This window comes from Neoarius graeffei, chromosome 5 (genome assembly GCF_027579695.1).
Source record: "Neoarius graeffei isolate fNeoGra1 chromosome 5, fNeoGra1.pri, whole genome shotgun sequence".
Lineage (NCBI taxonomy): Eukaryota > Metazoa > Chordata > Actinopteri > Siluriformes > Ariidae > Neoarius > Neoarius graeffei.
In genome coordinates, this window is record NC_083573.1 from 10,093,789 (window position 1) to 10,121,668 (window position 27,880).

Consider the following 27,880-nt stretch of genomic DNA (forward strand, 5'->3'; position numbering starts at 1 on the left):
GGCAAGCACACAAAACTAGATGGAACTCGACGCCAACGGCGTCGATGGGGATGCCTCCGCCTGGTAGACTACACGCCTTATTAAGTCGTGATCTGGGGATGGACATTTGACCTCACAGTAATCTTGACCTGGTGAAATTACTTGTATCAGCCTTGGAGATATTGTGTTCACAAGGTTTTTGGACAGACATTTGACCTCACAGTGACCTTGACCTTAGACCTTTTGATCTCAAAATCTAATCAGTTCATGTTTGTCCCAAAGCGCACAAATGGTGAAAGTTTGGTGAAATTCCTTTCATTAGCCTTTGAGATATCGCGTTCACAAAGTTTCGGGACGGACGCACGCACGCACGGACGGACAACCCGAAAACATAATGCCTCCTGCACCTTACGGTGGCGGAGGCATAAAAAGATTTTACCACAGTAACTTAGCAACGTTTCGAACGAACACGTTAATCTAAACTAGGGATGGCGAAAACTAAAAGAAATCTTGACCGACCACCGAGCCTCATTAGCCGGTTAAAGTCGGTTAACCTATGAGTTTACAGGGATGCAAACGTTTTCGAGGAACCTGCGCAAATGTGCGCAGCTTTCTGATTTACTGTTTTCTTCTCATACTTCCTATGTTTCATGGACTGTAACGGCATTTGCTTATTTAGTAATTTTAATACAGAATTTACTCTGATGAAATTATTCAGACACTCCAACGCCCCCCCTAAAAAAAATCGGATCTGCGCGATTCAGCCGTGAAAAAGTCAGCATCTGCGCCTTTAGTTTGTGTGGAGAGATATGATCTGCAATAACATGCATTGTTGGCTACAGACCGAAACATACTTTCAGAATGCACTGGCCAAGGCAGGACTAAACTCGATGTGCCTTCTAATAATAATTAAAAAATAAAAACAGAATAGTAATTTGTAAGCTAAAAAGCCTGTGTCTACACTTTTCTTTCGCCGAGTGGCAGCAGGAGGGCGGGACATGACTGAATGGGTGTTTCTGATTTGTCAGCTGTCTTTAACTGGGGCGGGAGGGCGGGACATGACTGAATGGGTGTTTCTGATTTGTCAGCTGTCGTCCTTACACCGCATGGCATGCCCCAAGCGTTTACAACACAGAATTCCAGGTTCTCCGCTCCAAAATTGGCAGCTTCAAAACGATTGATTTTTTTTTTAACCAACAACCAAATTTAACCGGTTGACACTGATTCGGTCAACCACCGGTCAAACGGTCATCGGTTAACATCCCTAATCTAAACCAATTTTTTTAAAACAGAGGTGCTGGGTTTTTTTTTTTAAAGAAAGAAATAATAAATGAACACTTCTAACCAATTGGATTTGAGAAGACAACTGCACTGTGGTGTAAACAGCTGTCATGACGTTACCAAGAAAAGTGTTATACAAATCAAAGCTAGTTTTATATTTAAAAATTATGAAAAAAGCTAGAAATAAAAATGGCTGATTCGTGGAAATGACTTGAAAAAAAAAAACTTAATGTGAAAGGTACTCATTAAACATTCAGTCCTATTATAGGATTTGAGTTAGTGTTTCCACCCATAGGGTTGTAATATACTGTCTTAAGTTCACAACATGGAGCAACGTGACAGTTTGCGGATATAGTGCAGTCCTACAATTTGCCGAATTTGCTGAAATTGACAAACCACTGAATTGCTTGCATTTCAAAATGCGTCTCTATGCACATACATTTCAAAAACACTCCCTCATGAAATGCCACAACAGGACTGACACATGACCCAAAAAACACCAGACAGAAGCTAATTAGGAAAGTTACAAGAGACAGTAAATAGCAAACACCAGCCAGACACTGACTGAAGCACAAGTAAAAAGTCTGAGGGAGCTTGCAAATATAGTGTGCCAACTCAAATCCTACAGTTTGGCTCAAAATTTTACCGCATGGGAAAACTCCCTGGCATCAGATGCTATGTAATATTGATGTGAGCGCTAAATTATTAGGTTGAGGAGTAGTGCGATTGGGGCGGCACGGTGGTGTAGTGGTTAGCGCTGTCGCCTCACAGCAAGAAGGTCCTGGGTTCGAGCCCCGGGGCCGGCGAGGGCCTTTCTGTGTGGAGTTTGCATGTTCTCCCCGTGTCCGCGTGGGTTTCCTCCGGGTGCTCCGGTTTCCCCCACAGTCCAAAGACATGCAGGTTAGGTTAACTGGTGACTCTAAATTGACCGTAGGTGTGAGTGTGAATGGTTGTCTGTGTCTATGTGTCAGCCCTGTGATGACCTGGCGACTTGTCCAGGGTGTACCCCGCCTTTCGCCCGTAGTCAGCTGGGATAGGCTCCAGCTTGCCTGCGACCCTGTAGAAGGATAAAGCGGCTAGAGATAATGAGATGAGATGAGTAGTGCGATTGATTTCAGCCTTCAAGTAGCAGGAGTAATCATCTTATTGTTCCAGTTTCAATACTAATAATAGTAACTGTACTGTAATTAGCAGTAGTAATAGAATAGTAGCAATGGTAATAGTAATAATAACAATAGATGTAGAATTAGTAGTTGTAGTAGAAAAAGAACTGGTCGGCATGGTGGTGCAGTGGTTAGCACTGTTGCCTCACAGCAAGAAGGTTCTGGGTTTGAACCTCATGGCTGAGTGGGGCCTTTCTGTGTGGAGTTTGCATGTTTCTCCCACGTCTGAAGAAGAAGAAACCTTTATTCGTCACATGCACACTTCAAGCACAGTGAAATTCATCCTCTGTATTTAACCCATCTGAAGCAGTGTACACACGCACACACACTCAGAGCAGTGGGCAGCCACACCAGAGCGCCCGGGGAGCAGTCAAGGGTTCGGTACCTTGCTCAAGGGCACCTCAGCCCAAGGCCGCCCCACGTTAACCTACAGTGGTGCTTGAAAGTTTGTGAACCCTTTAGAATTTTCTATATTTCTGCATGAATATGACATAAAACATCATCAGATTTTCACACAATTCCTAAAAGTAGATAAACAGAAGCCAGTTAAACAAATAACACAAAAATATTATACTTGGTCATTTATTTATTGAGGAAAATGACCCAATATTACATATCTGTAAGTGGCAAAAGAATGTGAACCTCGTATGTGAACCTCTAGGATTAGCAGTTAATTTGAAGGTGAAATTAGAGTCAGGTGTTTTCAATCAATGGGATGACAATCAGGTGTGAGTGGACACCCAGTTTTATTTAAAGAACAGGGATCGATCAAAGTCTGATCTTCACAACACATGTTTGTGGAAGTGTATCATGGCACGAACAAAGGAGATTTACGAGGACCTCAGAAAAAGCATTGTTGATGCTCATCAGGCTGGAAAAGGTTACAAAACCATCTCTAAAGAGTTTGGACTCTACCAATCCACAGTCAGACAGATTGTGCACAAATGGAGGAAATTCAAGACCATCGTTACCCTCCACAGGAGTGGTTGACCAACAAAGATCACTCCAAGAGCAAGGTGTGTAATAGTCGGCGAGGTCACAAAGGACCCCAGGGTAACTTCTAAGCAACTGAAGGCCTCTCTCACATTGGCTAATGTTAATGTTCATGAGTCCACCATCAGGAGAACACTGAACAGCAATGGTGTGCATGGCAGGGTTGCAAGAAGAAAGCCACTGCTCTCCAAAAAGAACATTGCTGCTTGTCTGCAGTTTGCTAAAGATCACATGGAAAAGCCAGAAGGCTATTGGAAAAATGTTTTGTGGAGGGATGAGACCTAAATAGAACTTTTTGGTTTAAATGAGAAGCGTTATGTTTGAAGAAAGAAAAACACTGCATTTCAGCATAAGAACCTTATCCCATCTGTGAAACATGGTGGTGGTAGTATCATGATTTGGGCCTGTTTTGCTGCATCTGGGCCAGGACGGCTTGCCATCATTGATGGAACAATGAATTCTGAATTATACCAGCGAATTCTAAAGGAAAATGTCAGGACATCCATCCATGAACTGAATCTCAAGAGAAGGTGGGTCATGCAGCAAGACAATGACACTAAGCACACAAGTTGTTCTACCAAAGAATGGTTAAAGAAGAATAAAGTGAATGTTTTGGAATGGCCAAGTCAAAGTCCTGACCTTAATCCAATCGAAATGTTGTGGAAGAACCTGAAGCGAGCAGTTCATGTGAGGAAACCCACCAACCTCCCAGAGTTGAAGCTGTTCTGTATGGAGGAACGGGCTAAAATTCCTCCAAGCCGGTGTGCAGGACTGATCAACAGTTACTGGAAATGTTTAGTTGCAGTTATTGCTGCACAAGGGGGTCACACCAGATACTGAAAGCAAAGGTTCACATACTTTTGCCACTCACAGATAGGTAATATTGGATCATTTTCCTCAATAAATAAATGACAAAGTAGAATATTTTTTGTCTCATTTGTTTAACTGGGTTCTCTTTATCTACTTTTTGGACTTGTGTGAAAATCTGATATTGTTTTATGTCATATTTATGCAGAAATATAGAAAATTCTAAAGGGTTCACAAACTTTCAAGCACCACTGTAACCGCATGTCTTTGGACTGTGGGGGAAACCAGAGCACCTGGAGAAAACCCACGCAGACAACATGCAACACGCCTGTGTGGGTTTCTTCTGGGTGCTTCGGTTTCTCCCACAGTCCAAGGATTAGGTAAAATACCCAGCCACTGGGATTGCACAAGTCATTGCAAACTTAGTGCCGGTCCCTAGCCCAGATAGACTGGGGATGATTGTGTCAGGAAGGGCAGCCGGTGTTAAACCTATGCCAGATCAAATACTGTATGCTGAACAGATCCGCTGTGGCGACCCCTAATAGGAGCAGCCAAAAGAAGAAAGAGTACTAGTAGTAGTAGTAGTAGAAGAATTGGTAGTAATAGTAGCAAAACTAGTATTACTAACAATAGCAGTAGTAATATAAGTGATAGTAATTGTAGTTGTAGAGGTAATAGCAGAAGTCGTAGCAATAGGAATAGTAGTAATATAATTAGTAGCAGTAGTAGTAAAAGTAGAATTTGTAATACTACTAAGAGTAGTACTTCTAACCTGTCCGATTTTTGCAAGGACAGGCACAGGTTTTCTCATCTCATTATCTCTAGCCGCATATCCTTCTACAGGGTTGCAGGCAAGCTGGAGCCTATCCCAGCTGACTACAGGCGAAAGGCAGGGTACACCCTGGACAAGTCGCCAGGTCATCACAGGGCTGACACATAGACAACCATTCACACTCACATTCACACCTACAGTCAATTTAGAGTCACCAGTTAACCTAACCTGCATGTCTTTGGACTGTGGGGGAAACCGGAGCACCCGGAGGAAACCCACGCGGACAACATGCAAACTCCGCACAGAAAGGCCCTCGCTGGCCCCGGGACTCGAACCCGGAACCTTCTTGCTGTGAGGCGACAGCGCTAACCACTACACCACCGTGCCACCCAGGTTTTCTTTTGTACTTTAATTTTTTTTTTAACGTCAACATCTATATCACCGTTAACAGTATAACTGTTTCAGATTTCCTTATTGAGCTATACCATCACAACATCATTACTCTCCTACCACAAGTGTATTGTTTAGAAGCCAGACCTGTTACTTGTTGAATTTTTGTTCTTGTTTTCTGAGTCATCGAGATAACTACTACAGCAAGAGACAAAACAAGACTCTGTTTTGGTGCCTTGGTCAAGAATTAGAGGTCAGATGTTGTTTTCTTAGGCCTCAATCTCGAGCTATATACAGCTTAAAGTGGTCTCCTTAAATGGCAGGCCGTCATTTCAAAAGGTGGTCACTAAGTTACAAATGTAAGCATTCATCACCTCTGAATAAAGGTTTATAAAAGCACAGTTTTAGGAGTTCCTAAATTTAACAAGACTGATCGAAGTTGTAAAAGAGGTCTCTATGCAGTGAAGCCCAACTCAGATTATTGAAGTACACATCAAGGGCAAACAAGCTGCAGACTGGGAGCTCCACTTTGCTCCAATGTGACAAACATATTTATCCTAAGAATATTTGAGTCTAAGCCAAGCACACTGCTGATCTGTTAAAGATTACAGGATTTACTTAAAATGGCTAGAGAATGCATTTATTCAAAATATTTTAAATTGCTCTCTATGTGTAAATAGAAGATTTTTGACTTTGTTCTGGGTGAAAAATGCCCAGCTCCAGACTTACATGGCCATTTACCAACCTATGATATGGCTCAAGAATGAAACAAATCGTTTCCACCTTTTTTGGTGCAATCATTATGTTGATTAGCTTTGCTCTGATTGGCTGATTTGCTGTGTCCGCGGGCAGCAGTGCACTCTGAGAAATGCAGTCAGGAGATGTGACCTGAAAGCGCCCTCAAAAGCGCTGCCCAGCACCAATATGACAACACAGGCAGGAAATTACAATGATCCTCTGTGTACATAAGCTAGGTCGTTGTTCTGTCCAAGTAGCTATGCTAGTTCAGGCTTTCGTCTAAACGGGGGAACAGGGGCGCTGCGCCCTCTTACTCTCGGCGTGCGCCCCCTTACCGACTCCGTGAAAACATCCCAGCAACACTACGTGACAATGTGTCTGATCATCAAATACGTTATAATTGCTCCAAAAATATTCCAATCATAGTAGATACACCGCCAGACGGTGCAAAAACAATCCGAATTGGCGTTTTCCAGACTGAGGCGCCATGTTGTTTAGGTGTTTACTTGTCGCGGCTGCTCTCGCGAGATTTGACATGGGTTACATACAAGGTCAGCTGACTTGTAGAGCGAGATTTCTCGAGGCTGAATGACCTTTCACCCACCGGCGCAGGAGCTTTTGACAGAAGTAGTTCGCGAGTTGTTTTTGTTGACACTTGGGCATTTAAAGATGTCATCCCGCGGCTCGAAGCGGAAGAAAGCCAAAGACTGTCCGGGGCAGAAGAAGATTACTTCTTTCTTTTTCAATGTTGACAGACAATTTGTTACAATTTCCCTCTCAGATAGCCTCAGAATGTCCCATTGGAGCATTTTTCAAAGGCTTTGCACGGCGGGCGGGGGACAACCGGCACCATCTCCCCCCCCCCCGCTTCGCTCCCTCGCCATGGTGAGCGCCCTCATACTAAATTTTTCTAGAAAAAACCCTGTAGCTACTTAGTTTGCTAATAGCTAACATCTGCCATACAGTACTAGCTACTGGCTTTTGATCTTGATAACACGAAGTAAATGAAAGTTGTTAGCTAACTATGAAACTTTCAATTTAAGATGATCTTGCTTCAACTGTCGAAATGTGGATAAATTCACACACACAGCTCAGCTCGCCACTTACTTCTGCCTTTGGTTTACTGACCGAGAGTGAGATCGCGGTCCGTGCAGTGAAAAGCCAGGCAGCTCCACCGCAGAGTTGGGAGTCGTTTCATTTAACCATGTCTCACTGCAGCAGAAAGCAGATGTAGTTGAAAAGTCTTCTGTCGCTCTTACCAGCAGTTTCACACAAGCTCGCTGTCTTCGGTATCACTTTGGGATGGAGGGATGGGTGGATGGATGGATTCAGAAGAAAATAAAGGACGGAACCACTGGTGAGGCAGCCACTGGCGTTGGTGCCGGAAGCAGAAATAATATAATCTGGGATAGAACGTAGGCTATAGACACTGTACATACAGTAGAACTACATGCAAATTTTGAGGCCGTGAAAATTAATGCGCTTCAACTGTTCTGAAACAGTCGAGGATTTTGGAACTGGCCCGTTTAACTGCCCTCTTTTGCATATGCGAGATTTGCATTTTAAGGAGGAGATAACAGTGTTTGAGGGGGTCGTTGTTGTCATATGTTTTATTTCAAAATTCACCACACATTCTCTATTGGGGACAGAGGGGACAGAGACCTTCTTCTTCCACAGCCATGCCTTTGTAATGTGTGCAGAATGTGGTTTTGCATTGTCTTGTTGAAATATTCCTGGAAAATATGTCATCTTGAAGCCAGCGTATGCTGCTCCAAAATCTCAATGTACTTTTCTGCATTAATGCTGCCACCACAGAAGTGTAAGTTACCTTTGCCAAGGGCACTGACACAACACCATACCATGATGGAGCCCTGGCTTTTGGAATTGTTGCTGGTAACATTCTGGATGGTCCTTTCATCTTTAGTCCAGCGCACACTGTGTCCATTTCTGACAAAAAAAAAGACCTGGAATACTGATTCTTCTGACCACAATAGACGTTCCCACTGTGTGATGATCCATCTCAGATGCCTCCAAGCCCAGAGAAATCAACAGTGCTTCTGGACACAGTTAACATCTCTTCTCATTATCTCTAGCCGCTTTATCCTGTTCTACAGGGTCGCAGGCAAGCTGTAGCCTATCCCAGCTGACTACGGGCGAAAGGCGGGGTACACCCTGGACAAGTCGCCAGATCATCACAGGGCTGACACATAGACACAGACAACCATTCACACCTACGGTCAATTTAGAGTCACCAGTTAACCTAACCTGCATGTCTTTGGACTGTGGGGGAAACCGGAGCACCCGGAGGAAACCCACGCGGACACGGGGAGAACATGCAAACTCCGCACAGAAAGGCCCTCGCCGGCCACGGGGCTCGAACCCGGACCTTCTTGCTGTGAGGCAACAGCGCTAACCACTACACCACCGTGCCGCCCCCACAGTTAACATAAGGATTACTTTTTGTACAGTTTTAATGAATTTGTTGACGATTTTCATGAACTGACAATTTGTCAGGAATTTATTGACAAACTGGAGATCCTCGGCCCATCTTTGCTCCTCAAAGACTAGGTCTTTCCTTGATACTGATTTTGTACCAAATCAATGATTACAATCACCTGCCGGCATCACCTCTTTCAAATCACATCATTATTTAATAGTGGTGTCAACAATAATCGATTCAGCAATGCATCGCAATGCGGGGCATGGACGATTCAGCATCGATTCGGCAACATGCCAGATTGATTCAGCGTATTAAAAAAAAAAAAAAAAAAACTTCCATGAGTATTTCCGGAGCAACATCACAGATATGCGCAGTCTGTAGCTGCACGCCAGTCGAGAGAGCACTAGCTTAGCAAGATGGCTGAGGCGGAGGAAGAGGACTGCGAGAGACAGTAACGCACCCAAAGCTTGGAAAGCTGACATCTGGGCACATTTTGGATTCTACGAGGTTGATGGGAAAGTAGACAAGACCTGTGTGTAAAAAAGAAAGATCTGGTCTCATTCAAAGCACTAAAAAGCTGTAATTTGTTTTCTTTTTCATATTTGAAACTCTATAACATTCAATTTTATTTTGTTTAAAACAGGAGTGATACACACAACAGCCAATAAAATGTTGTTCAGTATCTGACTGCTTGTATTGCCTCATGACTACTGAAAAATTTGCCTTGCTTTCAGTAAAATTTTAACGCATCACAATGCATCGTAGAATCGGATTGAATCGAATCGTTACCCTCCGAATCGTAATCGAATTGAATCGTGAGGGCTGTGCCAATGCACACCCCTATTATTTAATTGTCTTACCTCATTACTAGCCCAAAACTGCCCCTGTCCCAACTTTTTTGGAATATACCACAGGCCTGAAATGAATTAATGAATGAAAACTAACAAATGAAATGAAGTTGACCAGATAAAGCATGACATATCTTGGGTTCATTCTGTCTGCGATGAAATACAAGTCAAAGTAAATTTAGAAAACCACTGCTTTCTTATTTTATTTGCATTTTCCACACTGTCCCAACTATTTTTTTTTTTTTTTTTATTTTGGGCTGTAAAAGGATGGAACAGAAAAAAAAGGAATAAATGGAACAAAAAAATAATACAGAAACACTACAGGAACAGATAATGGTAATATGGTAAATAATAAAAATAATGAAAAAAAATGAATGAAGGAGAAGAACAAGAGTGGAATGGAAAGAACAGAATGGTACAAAGACTTGAATGGGATGGAAAAAAGAAACGATATTCCCTAGCCCAACATCTTCAGTATTTCCTAGATTCCTAAGCAAGTTAACTTCTTGTTTATTTCCCAAACTACAACTGTATTATATCACTGTAGTCGTGTATATGTTATATGGCCAAAAGTTTGTGGACATCTGATCATCACACCCATATGTGGTCCTTCCACAAACTACAAACTGTTGCCACAAAGTTGAAGGCACACAGTTGTATAAAATGTCTTTGTATGCTGTAGCATTACAATTTCATTTCACTGGACCCAAGAGTCCCAAACCTGTTCCAGCATCACAGTACCCCTGTGCATAATGTGAGCTCCATTAAGACATGGTTTCCCCAAGGTTGGTTTGGAAGAACTGGAGCATCTTGCACAGAACCCTGACCTCAGCTCCACTGAGCACCTTTGGGATGAACTGGAACACTGACTGCACCCCAGGCCTCTTCGCCCAACATCAGTGCCTGACCTCTCTAATGCTCTTATGGTTGAATGAACACAAATCCCCACAGCCATGCTCCAAAGCTAGTGGAAAGCCTTCCCAGAAGAGTGGAGCTTATTATAAATTTTAATTAAAAAATAATAAATAAAAAACCTGGAATGGGATGTTCAACAAACATATATGGGTGTGATGGTCAGCTGTCCACAAACATTTGGTCATAAAGTATAGCTGAAACATGATGAAAAATGTACATTATAATTTATATAACTATAGAGTGGCGCTTGAAAGTTTGCGAACCCTATAGAATTTTCTATATTTCTGCATAAATATGACCTAAAACATCATCAGATTTTCACACAAGTCCTAAAAGTAGATAAAGAGAACCCAGTTAAACAAATGAGACACAAATATTATACTTGGTCATTTATTTATTGAGGAAAATGATCCAATATTACATATCTGTGAGTGGCAAAAGTATGTGAACCTCTAGAATTAGCAGTTAATTTGAAGGTGAAATTAGAGTCAGGGGTGTTTTCAATCAATGGGATGACAATCAGGTGTGAGTGGGCACCCTGTTTTATTTAAAGAACAGGGATCTATCAAAGTCTGATCTTCACAACACGTTTGTGGAAGTGTATCATGGTACGAACAAAGGAGATTTCTGAGGACCTCAGAAAAAGCGTTGTTGATGCTCATCAGGCTGGAAAAGGTTACAAAACCATCTCTCAAGAGTTTGGACTCCACCAATCCACAGTCAGACAGATTGTGTACAAACGGAGGAAATTCAAGACCATCATTACCCTCCCCAGGAGTGGTCGACCAACAAAGGTCACTCCAAGAGCAAGGTGTGTAATAGTCAGCGAGGTCACAAAGGACCCCAGGGTAACTTCTAAGCAACTGAAGGCCTCTCTCACATTGGCTAACGTTAATGTTCATGAGTCCACCATCAGGAGAACACTGAACAACAATGGTGTGCATGCAGGGCTCGAAATTAACTTTTTTTCTTTGTGTCCCCCAGTGGTCCCGAATTCTGTGTTGTATTGTCCCGAATGGAAGCAATAGTGTCCCCATTTTTTTCCTCTCTGAAATAACCAGTGGTTAATATTATCATATGAAGTCTCATCTCATTATCTCTAGCCGCTTTATCCTGCCCTACAGGGTCGCAGGCAAGCCGGAGCCCATCCCAGCTGACCACGGGCGAAAGGCGGGGTACACCCTGGACAAGTCGCCAGGTCATCACAGGGCTGACACATAGACACAGACAACCATTCACACTCACATTCACACCTACGCTCAATTTAGAGTCACCAGTTAACCTAACCTGCATGTCTTTGGGGGAAACCGGAGCACCCGGAGGAAACCCACGCGGACACGGGGAGAACATGCAAACTCCACACAGAAAGGCCCTCGCCGGCCCCGGGGCTCGAACCCGGACCTTCTTGCTGTGAGGCGACAGTGCTAACCACTACACCACCGTGCCGCCCATCATATGAAGTTACTATTATATTTGTAACTATGCGATTTTGAACCCTTTATATCATTTTTACAATAAGTCACAAGACACAAGCGACATATGTCCTATACATCATCTACTTCAAAATTACAGTTATTGCATTTTCAGTTTATTAAACTTTGGCGATCTCACTGTATGAATAGATACCCGTTTATTTAAAGGGGCCAACTAGCTCATTCAGAGAATGTTTCAACTCCCTACATCTGCAGTACACTTTAGCTGAAAATAAGACCCCTTTTATGTTCATTTCATCTACTTATACCTTGAATATCTGTTGGCACTTATAAGGCCAACTTATAATTTTCACCATTACCGTTATCCATTTTTATGAACTTTCCGTTATCCATTTTTATGAACTTTCCGTTATCCATTACCGTTATCCATTTTTATGAACTTTCCGTTATCCATTTTTATGAACTTTCCGTTATCCATTACCGTTATCCATTTTTATGAACTTTCCGTTATCCATTTTATGAACTTTCCGTTATCCATTACCGTTATCCATTTTTCTGAACTTTCCGTTATCCATTTTTATGAACTTTCCGTTATCCATTACCGTTATCCATTTTTATGAACTTTCCGTTATCCATTTTTATGAACTTTCCGTTATCCATTACCGTTATCCATTTTTCTGAACTTTCCGTTATCCATTTTTCTGAACTTTCCGTTATCCATTGCCGTTATCCATTTTATGAACTTTCCGTTATCCATTTTATGAACTTTCCGTTATCCATTTTTCTGAACTTTCCGTTATCCATTTTATGAACTTTCCGTTATCCATTTTATGAACTTTCCGTTATCCATTTTATGAACTTTCCGTTATCCATTACCGTTATCCATTTTATGAACTTTCCGTTATCCATTACCGTTATCTATTTTTATGAACTTTCCGTTATCCATTTTATGAACTTTCCGTTATCCATTGCCGTTATCCATTTTATGAACTTTCCGTTATCCATTTTATGAACTTTCCGTTATCCATTTTATGAACTTTCCGTTATCCATTTTATGAACTTTCCGTTATCCATTTTTATGAACTTTCCGTTATCCATTTTATGAACTTTCCGTTATCCATTTTATGAACTTTCCGTTATCCATTTTATGAACTTTCGCTGCCGGGTGTAAATGTTAGCACCATCAGCATAGTGCCAGGTCCGAGCCTAGTTGTGCTGCTGACTGACTAAACTTTCTGAACTAGAAAGACACCAAGAAAACTCACTTATTCTGTTGAACGGTATCTTCCGTCAATATCATCCACATCATTCCTGTTGTATTTTATAACGTGTCTAACAGTGTTCATTAAGTTCATTCAGTTGCTAGCGTTGCCTGCAGACCAGGCGATGACACTTTGGATCCTGAAGGTCCCGGAGACGTTATGTCTGGGCTTTCAGTTTCTTCCCCGCGGTCGGTCCGCTTCAACCACTTCAGCATTTTTGTTCTGGCAAGAGTCGGCGCAGCGTGTGCGGTAGCAATTCCATTCCAAGTCCATATAATGCGGACTCCGGCCGAAGATTCTAGAACAGAATGCGCTGCTCTGTAGCCTACGGATGCAGGTGCATCGAAAGTGTAGCTACGATGTATTTTTCGCTGTTAACGTTTTAAAATTAAAATTGACAAATTAGGTGAATGTCTACGTATGAGTTACGGCTTTGTAAATAATATTAATGTAGAACTTTTTTCTAGATCTATTTTTTTCCATTGTCCCGGGATTGTCCCAGATATAATAATTTTGTGTCCCGATGACATTTTTTATGGTCCCCGGGACGTCGGGACACCGTTAGTTTCGAGCGCTGTGTGCATGGCAGGGTTGCAAGGAGAAAGCCATTGCTCTCCAAAAAGAACACTGCTGCTCGTATGCAGCTTGCTAAAGATCACATGGACAAGCCAGAAGGCTACTGAAAAAATGTTTTGTGGACGGATGAGACCAAAATAGAACTTTTTGGTTTAAATGAGAAGCGTTATATTTGGAGAAAGGAAAACACTGCATTCCAGCATAAGAACCTTATCCCATCTGTGAAACATGGTGGTGGTAGTATCATGGTTTGGGCCTGTTTTGCTGCATCTGGGCCAGGACCACTTGTCATCGTTGATGGAACAATGAATTCTGAATTATACCAGTGAATTCTAAAGGAAAATGTCAGGACATCTGTCCATGAACTGAATCTCAAGAGAAGGTGGGTCATGCAGCAAGACAACGACCCTAAGCACACAAGTCGTTCTACCAAAGAATGGTTAAAGAAGAATAAAGTTAATGTTTTGGAATGGCCAAGTCAAAGTCCTGACCTTAATCCAATCGAAATGTTGTGGAAGGACCTGAAGCGAGCAGTTCATGTGAGGAAACCCACCAACATCCCAGAGTTGAAGCTGTTCTGTATGGAGGAACGGGCTAAAATTCCTCCAAGCCGGTGTGCAGGACTGATCAACAGTTACTGGAAATGTTTAGTTGCAGTTATTGCTGCACAAGGGTGGGGGGTGGGGGTCACACCAGATACTGAAAGCAAAGGTTCACATACTTTTGCCACTCACAGACATGTAATATTGGATGATTTTCCTCAATAAATAAATGACCAAGTAGAATATTTTTGTCTCATTTGTTTAACTGGGTTCTCTTTATCTACTTTTTGGACTTGTGTGAAAAGCTGATATTGTTTTATGTCATATTTATGCAGAATAAAGGGTTCACAAACTTTCAAGCACCACCGTATTTTGATTTAGCAATGCACTATAATGTTGGATTCTTTTATTTTACTACATTACTCGACCAATTAATTTTTCCTTCACTGGCATTTTTTTAAATTTATTGCATATAAAAGCAGCACTAAACCACTTTTCACATTAAGCTTCTTTGCTAAATAAGTATGAAACACACGTTGATCCAGAGGAGACATTACTGTGAGAGCATTCACCAACTGCAGGCTTTAAATAAACCCAATGGGCTATGGAATGAGGTCTGATTACATAAAAGCACCAGGGGCTGAGAGTGAGGGGCTCAAAGAGGACTGTTGTCCTGTTAAATAGGGGAAGCAGGCCAAATGGCAGTACAACCGTTCTATACACCTAGACTCGAGAGAAAAATATGGTGAACGTCATGGATATGTAATTGATATTCCTCCTATATTTGAATTTCTAATCATGACCACTACTCCTGTTGAAGTTATTATTTATTTTCGCAGTGGCTAGACTTCTTTTAAACCCCTGCCTATGTGAATGCTGCTTATTTAAACATCTTGATGTGCATAAACTGGCAAATATTACAACAGAAAGTAACATACAGTTGTGATCAGAAGTTAAAATATACTCATCATGGACATGAATGTCATATCAAAATTGACATTCAATTAATTCTTTGAATTGTTCTTGGTTCAGATGGTCAAGAGAAACCCAGGAACCACCAAGGCACAGGCTTGCCATGAACCGGAAGCTGCTTTAACACGGGTCAGTCAGTGCGTTTACATGCACATAGAGAAAATCGAATTTCTGCCGTAGCTCGACTGAAATCGAAGTTCTAAATGCCGTGGATACACCTCGGCTGAAATTGAAACGAACTGGATTTCTCGTAATCGAGCTACGCGACCTAGATTATGCGATTGTAGCCGAGCTACTTACTTCCCTTCCGGAAGTGACGAGTGACGAGACCACAAGCGGGAAACACAACAGCCTCGGTCGGCATGACAACAGTAGTAGTAGCGAGCAGCAGAAGAGGTCAGGAGGAACAAGCAGACAAAAAACAAAAACAATTTAACTTTTTGTGTGTTTATTAAGACATAAGTTAAATTGTAAGCAAAAAATGGACTTTAGAAAAATATACAATTGTGCAAAATAAGTTGTCTTACAAAACAGTGGTCTGCGCAGGACAGTTTGTAGCCAACAGGTGGCAATGACATGTGGTGTGAATGTAAAGTGGAAATCACTCCTCTTCTTCATGACGACAACCGGAAGTGTACCAACACGATGGGGCGTGTAGCGCCACCTGTGGCTCGGGTGCACAATGTACCTCACACAATAGCTCGATTTCCTTGTGTGCATGTAGGATTGGATTTCTCTGGCACCCCTGCTGGGACCCTTAGCTCGATTACCGACAGTAGCTCGATTTGGAGGTGCATGTAAACGCACTGACTGTCTACAATCAAGCAAGGTTTACACCACCATGAACTGCCATCCAAGAAAGAAGCCTCTACTCCAAAATCAACACCTTCAGGCTTGACTAAAGTTTGCAGCTGACCACATGGACAAAGAAAGAAACCTTCTGGAGAAATGTTTCATGGTCATACAAGACAAAGATTGGAGTTGTTTGGCACAATGACCAGAGGTTTGTTTGGAGGCGTAAAGGTGAGGTGTTCAATCCTAAGAACACTGTACTAATTATTAAGCAATGTGGACAGAATAGTGACGAAGAAAGACTACCTCAGAATTCTTCAGCATAACCTCAAGCCATAAGCTCGACAGTTGAAACTTGGATACAATTGGGTGTTCCAACAGGACAATGACTCCAAACACATCAAAGCTGATTTTGGAATGGATAAAACAGGCTAACATTTGGAATGGCCTTCCCAAAGTCTTCATCTCAACCCGATCGAAAATATGTGGACTGTGCTTAAAAGTCAGGTCCATGTCAGGAAACCAGCACATTTAACTGAACTCCATTAATTCTGCCAAGAAGAGTAGAAAAATATCCAATCAGAATTTTGACAGAAGCTTGTTGATGACGATCAAAAGCACCTGGTCAAGATGGAACTAGCTAAGGGACAAATATTCAACAGCTATTCCTTGAAATCGAGTCGCTACACGCCTCATTGGCTATCAGCTCATATACGACAAGATTGAGTGAAATAACTGTTTTGTTATATCCAGATTCACTGGATTTTGAGAAACAGCATGTTTATTTTTATTTTTTGCAAATTCAATAAATAAAAACTTTATACAAAACGTCCAACAAAATCATTTCCACTTAGAATGTAAACAAACCGGCGAAATGACAGTAGCAATTTGTGAAAAATCCTATGTAGGTGCAATGGCCTTACCAAATCAGTCTCATCAAATCAGTCTCATAAATTCATCTCATCTCATTATCTCTAGCCGCTTTATCCTGTTCTACAGGGTCGCAGGCAAGCTGGAGCCTATCCCAGCTGACTACGGGCGAAAGGCGGGGTACACCCTGGATAAGTCGCCAGGTCATCACAGGGCTGACACATAGACACAGACAACCATTCACACTCACATTCACACCTACGGTCAATTTAGAGTCACCAGTTAACCTAACCTGCATGTCTTTGGACTGTGGGGGAAACCGGAGCACCCGGAGGAAACCCACACGGACACGGGGAGAACATGCAAACTCCGCACGGAAAGGCCCTCGCCGGCCACGGGGCTCGAACCAGGACCTTCTTGCTGTAAGGCGACAGCGCTAACCACTACACCACCGTGCCGCCCCCTCATAAATTCATTAATTAATAAACCAAATCAGTCTCATAAAAAGGAACCAGTCTCATATAAATTAATTAACAAAATGGGTGAAGGCAATTAGAGGTCTTTTCTTGATAGAGGTTGGCACTTCAGTAAATATTGTAACAATAAACAGGACACAATTTATTCCAAAGATACCATTTATTGAAATAGCCAACAGGAATTAGCAAGCTCATACTGATCAGATACAGCAACAATAGCAGCCAAGGAATAATTCAATATAAATGATACAATATATACAAAATATATGCAAAAGAATCAGTAGTGTGTATGATAATTGAGGCACTAATGGTGATCAGAAGTAATAGGGCGAGTGGATGTTAAAATGTGATATGGAAAATCACGTGTGTGTGTGTAATGCGAATGGAATGCACGAGCCGTGCCAGGCCGCACCTACAAGGAGAGTGCGCGAAAATTAAGACAAGGGAATCTGGAGTTTGAACTAGCCTCGGTTAAAAAGCAAGAGAGAGAGAGAGAGAGAGAGAGAGAGAGAGAGAGAGAGAGAATGCACAATCTAACTAAACAGATAGTAAACAAAGTAAATCAACAACACACGGTCTAAGACCGACTTTCATGTGAATCAAAATGCGTACATTTAAATCATAAATGAATTCAAATAAACAACACTGTTCACGTTAACTAGCTACAAGTAAAAACTAACAAACTTTGCCCAGATGCCAGCCTTACTCGTTAGCGATTGGAAGTGTGCCTTCTCCGATTCGGGAAGAAAACGGTTTTGCTCCTTACTCGGGGTGATCGCTCTCATTAGCGATTGGAAGTGCCTTCTGTTGTCCGGGATAGCGCGGGACACAGATCCGGGAAGAAAACGGTTTTGCTCCTTCTGCTCGTCAGCTGGAGATCCTCGGTCGTCCAATGATCTGGAAGGAATCTTGTTTACAATTCGTCAACGGTGAAAAAGGATCCGGTCGCCTTTTCTCTTTGGAATATTGCGTGGGCTGCAGTAACTAACCGGTTCAGTTATTATTACAACTCTGCGAAGGTCAAATACATTGAACTCTGGCTAAAGTCTGGTATCAATAGCTGGTTCTTTGTTCTCTGTCCTTCTGTAGTGCCAATGCATCAGCTTCTCTCTTTCACGTGTGGAATCCACCAGAGAGCGGATCCATGGCCAGAGAGAGGGAGATTTCGTTTCCCTCGCTGATTTAAAGCAGTCGTGAAGTCACTGCACCTGGTATCAGGTATCCTCTCTGTCCAATACCGTTACAGGAAGTCAGAGGAAGGGGAGGAGATAAAGCATGGCGTCGAGTACAGAAATGGGTGTGTTCCAAAATGGTTGTGAAAGGGTTACCATGGTTACGGGCATGGCCGCTGTCCCTGCACCTATAATAATAATAATAATAATAATAATAATAATTCTTGAAAAGTAAAAAAAAAAAAAAAAAAAAAAGATACATACATTCTTAATACCTTTTTCCTTTTTTCCATATTTTGTTGCTTTTTTTAATTTTCATTTTTTGGGGTTTTGTTTTCGAGTAGTTTTTATTTCGTCCTCGGTTGGTTCAGCAACATGCTCCACCACTTTGTTTTCTTCTACTCACAGTATACTGTATGAGCTGATATCCTAGTAGTAGAGTAGGCCAGGCTTTCGTCTAAACCGGGGAACAGGGGCGCTGCGCCCTCTTACCGAAATGCCTATTGAACCCCAAGTCACACTTAGGCCATGCACTTATATGCTACTGCACAACATGCAATCTTTCTCAAAACGATCTTTTCTCCAAGAAAACATCCCAGCAACACCACGTGACAATGTGTCTGATCATCAAATACGTTATAATTGCTCCAAAAATATTCCAATCATAGTAGATACACCTCCAGACGGTGCAAAAACAATCCGAATTGGCGTTTTCCAGACTGAGGCGCCATGTTGTTTAGTTGTTTACTTGTCGCGGCTGCTCTTGCGAGATTTGACATGGGTTACATACAAGGTCAGCTGACTTGTAGAGCGAGATTTCTCGAGACTGAATGACCTTTCACCCACCGGCGCGGGAGCTTTTGACAGAAGTAGTTCGCGAGTTGTTTTTGTTGACACTTGGGCATTTAAAGATGTCATCCCATGGCACAAAACGGAAGAAAGCCAAAGACTGTCCGGGGCAGAAGAAGATTACTTCTTTCTTTTTCAATGTTGACAAACAATTAGTTACAATTTCCCTCTCAGATAGCCTCAGAATGTCCCATTGTAGCCTCAATTTTTCAAAGGCTTTGCACGGCAGAGGGGGGGGACGGACAACCCCCCCGGTTGCTTCGCTCCCTCGCCATGGTGAGCGCCCTCATACTAAATTTTTCTAGAAAAAACCCTGGAGTAGGCAATCGGAGTGCGCAATTGCTCATATCCAGTGAATGTGAACAGAATAATTACAAATATTTAACCAAATATTAGGTGTGCTGTATGTATATTTTTGACCCTGTGTTGATTTCAGAAAACCCAAAATAAATTAAAATTTGTGCACGAAATTCTTGGTTTTTTTTTCTTCAATTCAATATGTATGTCGTATTATCATTCTACCACAGAAAACTCACTGAAAGCCCAACATTGCCTTGACATTCACGCACATGAGTTGTAAACTTCTGACCGCAACAGTAAGTAAACAAGGAATACTTAAGGAATAAAGCTGTTATAGGAGAATAATCAACGACAGTAATCAATGAGCTACTGTTACCTCCCCAAAGCTTCTCATCTCATTCTCATCTCATTATCTCTAGCCGCTTTATCCTTCCACAGGGTCGCAGGCAAGCTGGAGCCTATCCCAGCTGACTACGGGCGAAAGGCGGGGTACACCCTGGACAAGTCGCCAGGTCATCACAGGGCTGACACATAGACACAGACAACCATTCACACTCACATTCACACCTACGGTCAATTTAGAGTCACCAGTTAACCTAACCTGCATGTCTTTGGACTGTGGGGGAAACCGGAGCACCCGGAGGAAACCCATGCGGACACGGGGAGAACATGCAAACTCCACACAGAAAGGCCCTTGCCGGCCACGGGGCTCGAACCCGGACCTTCCTGCTGTGAGGCGACAGCGCTAACCACTACACCACCGTGCCGCCCCTCCCCAAAGCTTATTACAGTATTTTCTAATAACAGCGCATTGCGATGTTTTATTCCTCTTAGGCAACAGCAATTTGCCAGCATCAACAAGTTTTTATTTATTAACAAACTTTGCCAGTAATGTTTGTCTTTTATATTCATAGTACATTAATTATCATTCGTTACAGGAGCGATAAACTGTCAGTCCCTAACCTACCCTTCTTGTTCTCTCTTGAAGTTCACAAATGAAACAACACAGCTTGTCATGTTCGTGAGAAACTAAAAAGCATACACTCCTGTCTCTTAGTGCTGGCATTGGAGACTCCTTCCAAAAACAACATCATAGAATGAATGCTTTAACAATATAAAGCTGTGATTTTCCTTACAGTCAGAACTATATAATATCATCTGATCTATTACTACATTTTTTTTTAAGGCTTCGCTTCAAATTGGCCACTTCCAAAATCTATACATGTAAATAACTGTAATCAAATCAGACGTTTGCAGTGTATTGTTGGGTCAAAAGATGAAGCAGCAAGAAAGTTTGACAAACTAGACGACACATTCGTTCACAGACGAGATGCAAAGGGTGTGTTCGGGCTGTGGCAAACAAGCAATGGAGGACTATGACCGCAAATTAACATCATGCAAACTATATGATGTAATCATAATACATTTCCTCGAACCATGGCAACTTCTGTGTACCTGCTGCTGTAATCATAAAGTCTGTCCTGTGCTCATCCCAGGACTCTTTATTCACAATCTGTTACTGAACTTCCTGTAAACACACTCAGTACTGTTTGTACTTACTCTTCCACACCTTTACGATTTCAAATTGCTCTATCTGGTGTCATCCAGAAGAGGACAGGCTCCATTTTGAGTCTGGTTCCTCTTGAAGTTTCTTCCTCGTGTCATTTTAGGCATTTTTTTCCCTCACCATTGACACCTCTGGCTTACTCTTTATGGATCTGTGAAGCTCCTTTGTGACGATATGGTTGGTAAAAATGCTGAAGAAATAAATCTAAACTGAACTCATCTCAAATGGACTCATGTTTTCTGATTAAAAGCTAAAGCTGGACACCAAACATGTTTCTTTTGACTATATTTAAGGCAAGCAGGAAGTGTGTGTGAGAGTGTATGTATATGTATGTGTATATATACACAGGGGGCTGCAAAAGTAGGTATGCAGGACTGAAAAACAAAATGTTTGCACAAAAACATGAGTATTCAATGAAACCTAGCACCACTATTATAATACTGGTAATACTGGAATAATCCTGAGTGTATACCTACTTTTGTAGCCCCCTGTGTGTGTGTGTGTATATATATATATATGGGCTGCACGGTGGTGTAGTGGTTAGCGCTGTTGCCTCACAGCAAGAAGGTCCTGGGTTCAAGCCCCGGGGCCGGCGAGGGCCTTTCTGTGTGGAGTTTGCATGTTCTCCCCGTGTCCGTGTGGGTTTCCTCCGGGTGCTCTGGTTTCCCCCAAAGACATGCAGGTTAGGTTAACTGGTGACTCTAAATTGACCGTAGGTGTGAGTGTGAATGGTTGTCTGTGTCTATGTGTCAGCCCTGTGATGACCTGGCGACTTGTCCAGGGTGTACCCGTGTACCCCGCCTTTTGCCCGTAGTCAGCTGGGATAGGCTCCAGCTTGCCTGCGACCCTGTAGAAGGATAAAGCGGCTAGAGATAATGAGATGAGATATATATATATATATATATATGTGTGTATATGTATGCGGGGGCGTGGTCAAGCGCCGGTCTGTGACAGGAGGGCGGAGTCAGGGAAGGTAAGTGGCAGAATCACTACACCTGAGGGCAATTAACCTGTGTTTGTGTGTCTTCCCAGTGACCGCGCCCTACTTAAGGAGGGAGAGCGAGAGCAAAGGGAGCTCATTCCCGAACCAGACGCCGGTCGTGTGTGTGTGTCTGTGTTGTTTAAAGTTATTCACTGAAAAGTGTGGCAATAAAAGCCCTATTTTCGAACCTGATCTCTGTCCTGCCGTCCTCTGTGCTCCACCCACCCTTACGAACCATTACAGTGGCTTAAGTAGGGCGCGGTCACTAGGAAGACGTACAAACACAGGTTAATTGCCCTCAGGTGTAGTGATTCTGCCACTTACCTTCCCTGACTCCGCCCTCCTGTCACAGACCGGCGCTTGACCACGCCCCCGCTGCCACAATATATATATATATATATATATATGTGTGTGTGTGTGTGTGTGTGTGTATATATATATATATATAAAAAATCATCTCATCTCATTATCTCTAGCCGCTTTATCCTGCTCTACAGGGTCGCAGGCGAGCTGGAGCCTATCCCAGCTGACTACGGGCGAAAGGCGGGGTACACCCTGGACAAGTTGCCAGGTCATCACAGGGCTGACACATAGACACAGACAACCATTCACACTCACATTCACACCTACGGTCAATTTAGAGTCACCAGTTAACCTAACCTGCATGTATTTGGACTGTGGGGGAAACCGGAGCACCCGGAGGAAACCCACGCGGACACGGGGAGAACATGCAAACTCCGCACAGAAAGGCCCTCACCGGCCACGGTATATATATGTGTGTGTGCACGCATGTGTTTATATACTATTGAGGACCAAATGTCCCCACAAGGAAATTGCTGTTGTTGTTTTTTCTAAAAATAAATAAATAAATAAATAAGTGTCATTACTGAGGTTAAGGTTAGGTTTAGGTGCAGGCACAGCATTAATTAACTGCAATAATAATTATGTCAAAGGAAGGTCTTCATAAGGATAGTGAGACAAATGTGTGTGTGTGTGTTTTCTTCAAACAACTCTGCATGCTAAATAAATAAAACATCACATACTCTATTGGAGGTCTTGCAGAGTAACTCATATCCATACTTTAAGTGTGGTGTTATCAGTGATCAGGTTTCAACTGCTTTTTAACAGAGCCCACAGACGTGCACTCCAGACCACAGCCCGCTGATTTCCATAGCACCTAATGGAAATAATAAAGAATATTAATAACAAGGTCTGAATATTGAAAAGGACTTTTCTCCAAGGCATGTACATGTTTTCAGTCACATTAACCATTTGTCAGATTTAATGGCTGTGTTCGAAACAGAAGGTTGCTGCTTTGTTGCCTCGCTGCTGTAATAGACAGGTGTCTCATAATGGCAGGACTTTCGACTGAAGGCATTGTCTAAAGACGTTCGTTTCAAACAACATTATAGTAGCGTGTGATACCAGAATGCCGTGTAACTAAACCAAAGAGTTTGGTAGTTATTGAACAGATGCCTCATAAATCATATCAAACACATTTGGTTACAGCCACATGGTTATAAGAGTACAATGCTTATTTGTTGGTAACATTTAAAAAATCTAAGCAAAAAAAAAAAATCCCCAAAACTTATATTTGGACACAAAATCACTTTGCTGTGAAGTTTGGTCTGCCATCTTTTTTTTTTTTTTTGTCCCTTGCTTGAGGGAGCTGCCACACAGATTTATGGGTTATAGGCAGCATCGACGATACATCTGGGGACAATTTGAAGGCATCTTAGAAGACAGGAAACAAGAGTTCAATCAGTTTTGAATGGTCCTTAATACTTCGCTTTCTTTTTAGACATCCTCCTGAGACAGCATTATCCCCGTTTCGAACGCACCCAACGTTTTCACTTAAGATATAGAAAAGAAAATACTAAATCTCAACACTTTTATTGGAAACTTTGATTTGGGCTTTAAGCTCCATCCCACAATCACTTTGTGTCATACAGTATATCCCTGAAAAAGCTATCCTGATATCTCATCTCATTATCTCTAGCCGCTTTATCCTGTTCTACAGGGTCGCAGGCAAGCTGGAGCCTATCCCAGCTGACTACGGGCGAAAGACGGGGTACACCCTGGACAAGTCGCCAGGTCATCACAGGGCCGACACATAGACACAGACAACCATTCACACTCACATTCACACCTACGGTCAATTTAGAGTCACCAGTTAACCTAACCTGCATGTCTTTGGGGGAAACCAGAGCAAACCCACACGGACAACATGCAAACTCCGCACAGAAAGGCCCTCACCGGCCACAGGGCTCGAACCCGGACCTTCTTGCTGTGAGGCGACAGCGCTAACCACTACACCACCGTGCTGTCCCACACGTCATATATTTAGATGAGTAGCATGCTATAGATGCACAATGGTGTAACATAGGGAAAAAATTAAAAATTCAGGTTTTGATTTTATGTACTGAAATAACTATTAGGCACAATTTTTACAATATCTATATAAATTTGTTGTTTTTACCCATTTTAACCTTGAAATTAGCATTTTAATGATTACCCATAATGCATTGTTTATCGCGCTAAAACAAGCAAAAATGTCATAAGACAGTGGAAATGCTACCTTTACTACCTCCACGTGGCGTCTTTCTCGATCGCACGTGCCTAGAAGCGTACCTTCTAGAACATTCCTGGGTGGTCACGGACTGTCATGTAGCCTAGTTCGGTTGTGAAACTCGCTAGGATGGAGTATTTTCGCGAGTTTAGTGGCAAACTTTTGCGCCGCAATTTCTCTATTCTCAAAATTTGTAACCTGAAACCCTACAAGAAATGTTTCATAATGTTTGGGACTTAGAAAAATGCTTCTAGCAAGTTTATTTCGCTGTATTTTTCCGTGAAACTTGGCATAAATCATCCTTAAGTGATGAGCGTGACATTGTTATTTTGGTATGGGTCACGGAGTTAGTTGGAAGCGAGAGTTTCTCAACTACAGCAGCACTTCTCACCATAGATGGCTGGCGTGTTTCACAGCATTTGGGATTTACTAAATCGACTAAATCTCTAGATCTACTGAAGCTACGAGGATATAAATCACCAGGATTCTAATTTACTGGGTGAGAAGTATCTCATCTCATTATCTCTAGCCACTTTATCCTTCTACAGGGTCGCAGGCAAGCTGGAGCCTATCCCAGCTGACTACGGGCGAAAGGCGGGGTACACCCTGGACAAGTCACCAGGTCATCACAGGGCTGACACATAGACACAGACAACCATTCACACTCACATTCACACCTACGGTCAATTTAGAGTCACCAGTTAACCTAACCTGCATGTCTTTGGACTGTGGGGGAAACCGGAGCACCCGGAGGAAACCCACGCGGACACGGGGAGAACATGCAAACTCCGCACAGAAAGGCCCTCGCCGGCCACGGGGCTCGAACCCAGGACCTTCTTGCTGTGAGGCGACAGCGCTAACCACTACACCACCGTGCCGCCTATGAGAAGTATTATATTTTTTTTTTTGAAAGGTTGATTCGCGCTACAAGTCCATGAAAGTTGGAATAGTTCGTGAAGAGGTTAGTTAGATTTTGGTAGCGTGACGCGCACAACAAGCAAAAGAAAAAACAAATTTTCTTCCTAATTTCCTTGCTTTATCAAAATTATTTTTTGATACATTAAAAGACTGTGTGTTTATAATATTTAAGCAATTTTTATTACAGAGAATATTTGATCTAAACAGCATTCAAAGTGATTTTTCACGGGTGTAAATGTTACGCGCGACGTCCATAATTATGTTAAATTTTAAGAACTAAGGGGCGTCGTGGCTCAGGTGGATAAGGCGCCATACCATAAATCCGGGGACCCGGGTTCGATTCCGACCTGAGGTCACTTCCCCATCCTTCCCCATCTCTCTCTCCTGCTTATTTCCTGTCTCTACACTGTCCTATTCAATAAAGGTGAAAAAAGCCCAAAAAAATCTTTAAAAGAATTGACTTGGCATGAAGTTAGTTCAACTTAAGCAAGTATTCTCACGTTGATCGCCATGTGAAGTTGGTTCAATTTAAAGTAGCTTCTCATGTAGTGAACTACTTTTTAAAAAAAAAAATTTTAAGAACTAAAATTCTGTGGGGGCGTCGTGGCTCAGGTGGTTAAGGCGCCATACCATGAATGCGGGCGACCCGGGTTCGATTCCGGCCCGAGGTCATTTCCCGATCCCTTCCCGTCTCTCTCTCTCCCGCTCATTTCCTGTCTCTACACTGTCCTATCCAATAAAGGTGCAAAAAGCCCAAAAAATATCTTTAAAAAAAAAAAAAAAGAACTAAAATTCTGTTAAAAATTCTAGATTTGTGCTATCATTCTGGGGTTTTGCTGAATAATACTTTAGGGAGTCCTCTTACAATGCTGAAAATTCAATGAGTTTTGGTGAAATTCTAGAAAAGTTATCTACATTTTAATGCGCCTGATAGCGATTGTGCTCACACAGCGTGCTACTCATATTAATATTATCCACTGATCCACTAATTAGAAATGTCTGACAGATGAATTTCCCAAAATGCTGATTACTGTTGGAAATGTCATTATTCTCAAAAATATTGACAGAAAATATATTTTCAGATTTTCTTACATCATGAAAAATATCTCCCATCAAACTTTTTCAACTTTCCACTTGAATTAAATGTGAAATTTTAACTCCAACATCATTCAAAGTCTCGATTGTTGGTTTTATTAAGTATGCAAATTTAATTTATGCGTGTTTAATGAGGAGAAACCTAATTTGCATAAACAAATGCTCATTTTGAAAATGTACCCCCCTGTAAGAATACTCAATCAATGATCAAAGATTGACTGTGATACTTTTCTTCTTCACTCAATGCCCACATGCGTTGAAAACACCTGTTGGGGTCACATACCTGGGCTGAAACCCAAATTACTCTCACGCGAACACAGAGTGCACTACAAAAAGCGTAAAACCTCACGATCTCGTGCGCTACATAGTGCACTTCTACAGGGAGCAAGAAGGCGTTTGGGGTTCATCCTATTTTTTACAGCACCAGTCAGTTGAATTGAAAACTGTTTCAACGCTGTTCAGTTACACTTTAAACAAAGACACGTCAGTACGCTAAGACTTTATTTTACTTTAAAAAAAAAAAAATAATAATAATATAAAAAATACTCACTGGAATTCTCATGTACCCAAATCCTGAGTGCAAATGGGAGCCAAGTTTAATCCGCCTACTCCTGCTGCCTTCAAGGACGATTCCCGCTCTACGTCACGAAGACTAAATGCGAACTGACCCCTTTGTTATGCCCCGCCCCTTGACGGCATTTGACCAATCGCAGCTTAGCAACCGTAACTAGGCGCGAGTAACAGAAGGCGAGTTGGATGTACACAATAGTAAAGTGAGGTGATAAAAAAAAACAAATGTTGTGTACTGGATCTTTTTGTGATTTGATACGTTATTGTTTTTTTGCATTATTAATCATGAAAATATTTTTTATTCATTTTATTTTTTAAAATCTTCTGATATTCTGATGTTATTTTTTTAAAATTGAAAACTACCTCTGAATCTCATTGCCATACATAAGAAAGTTAAAAAGGCAATTTTTAGCAGAACAGTGCTTTTATTTCTCATCTCATCTCATTATTTCTAGCCTATCCCAGCTGACTACGGGCGAAAGGCGGGGTACACCCTGGACAAGTCGCCAGGTCATCACAGGGCTGACACATAGACACAGACAACCATTCACACTCACATTCACACCTACGGTCAATTTAGAGTCACCAGTTAACCTAATCTGCATGTAT

General features: G+C 42.0%; 1 protein-coding gene across 9 annotated transcripts in view; it reads right to left on the reverse strand.

Moving 5' to 3' along the window:
• The window catches only part of cobl (cordon-bleu WH2 repeat protein), a 237,280-nt gene extending 209,947 nt beyond the window's left edge, over positions 1-27,333 (reverse strand). For all 9 annotated transcript variants that reach the window (XM_060921192.1, XM_060921189.1, XM_060921193.1 and 6 more), the window contains exons 1-2: positions 27,252-27,333; positions 23,163-23,296 (exon numbers count right to left, since the gene is read on the reverse strand). In XM_060921192.1, coding sequence (XP_060777175.1) covers positions 23,163-23,197 — 35 coding nt within the window. In that variant the 5' untranslated portion in view covers positions 23,198-23,296; positions 27,252-27,333. The remainder of the gene's footprint in view (positions 1-23,162; positions 23,297-27,251) is intronic.
• Between the last annotated feature and the right edge of the window lie 547 nt (positions 27,334-27,880).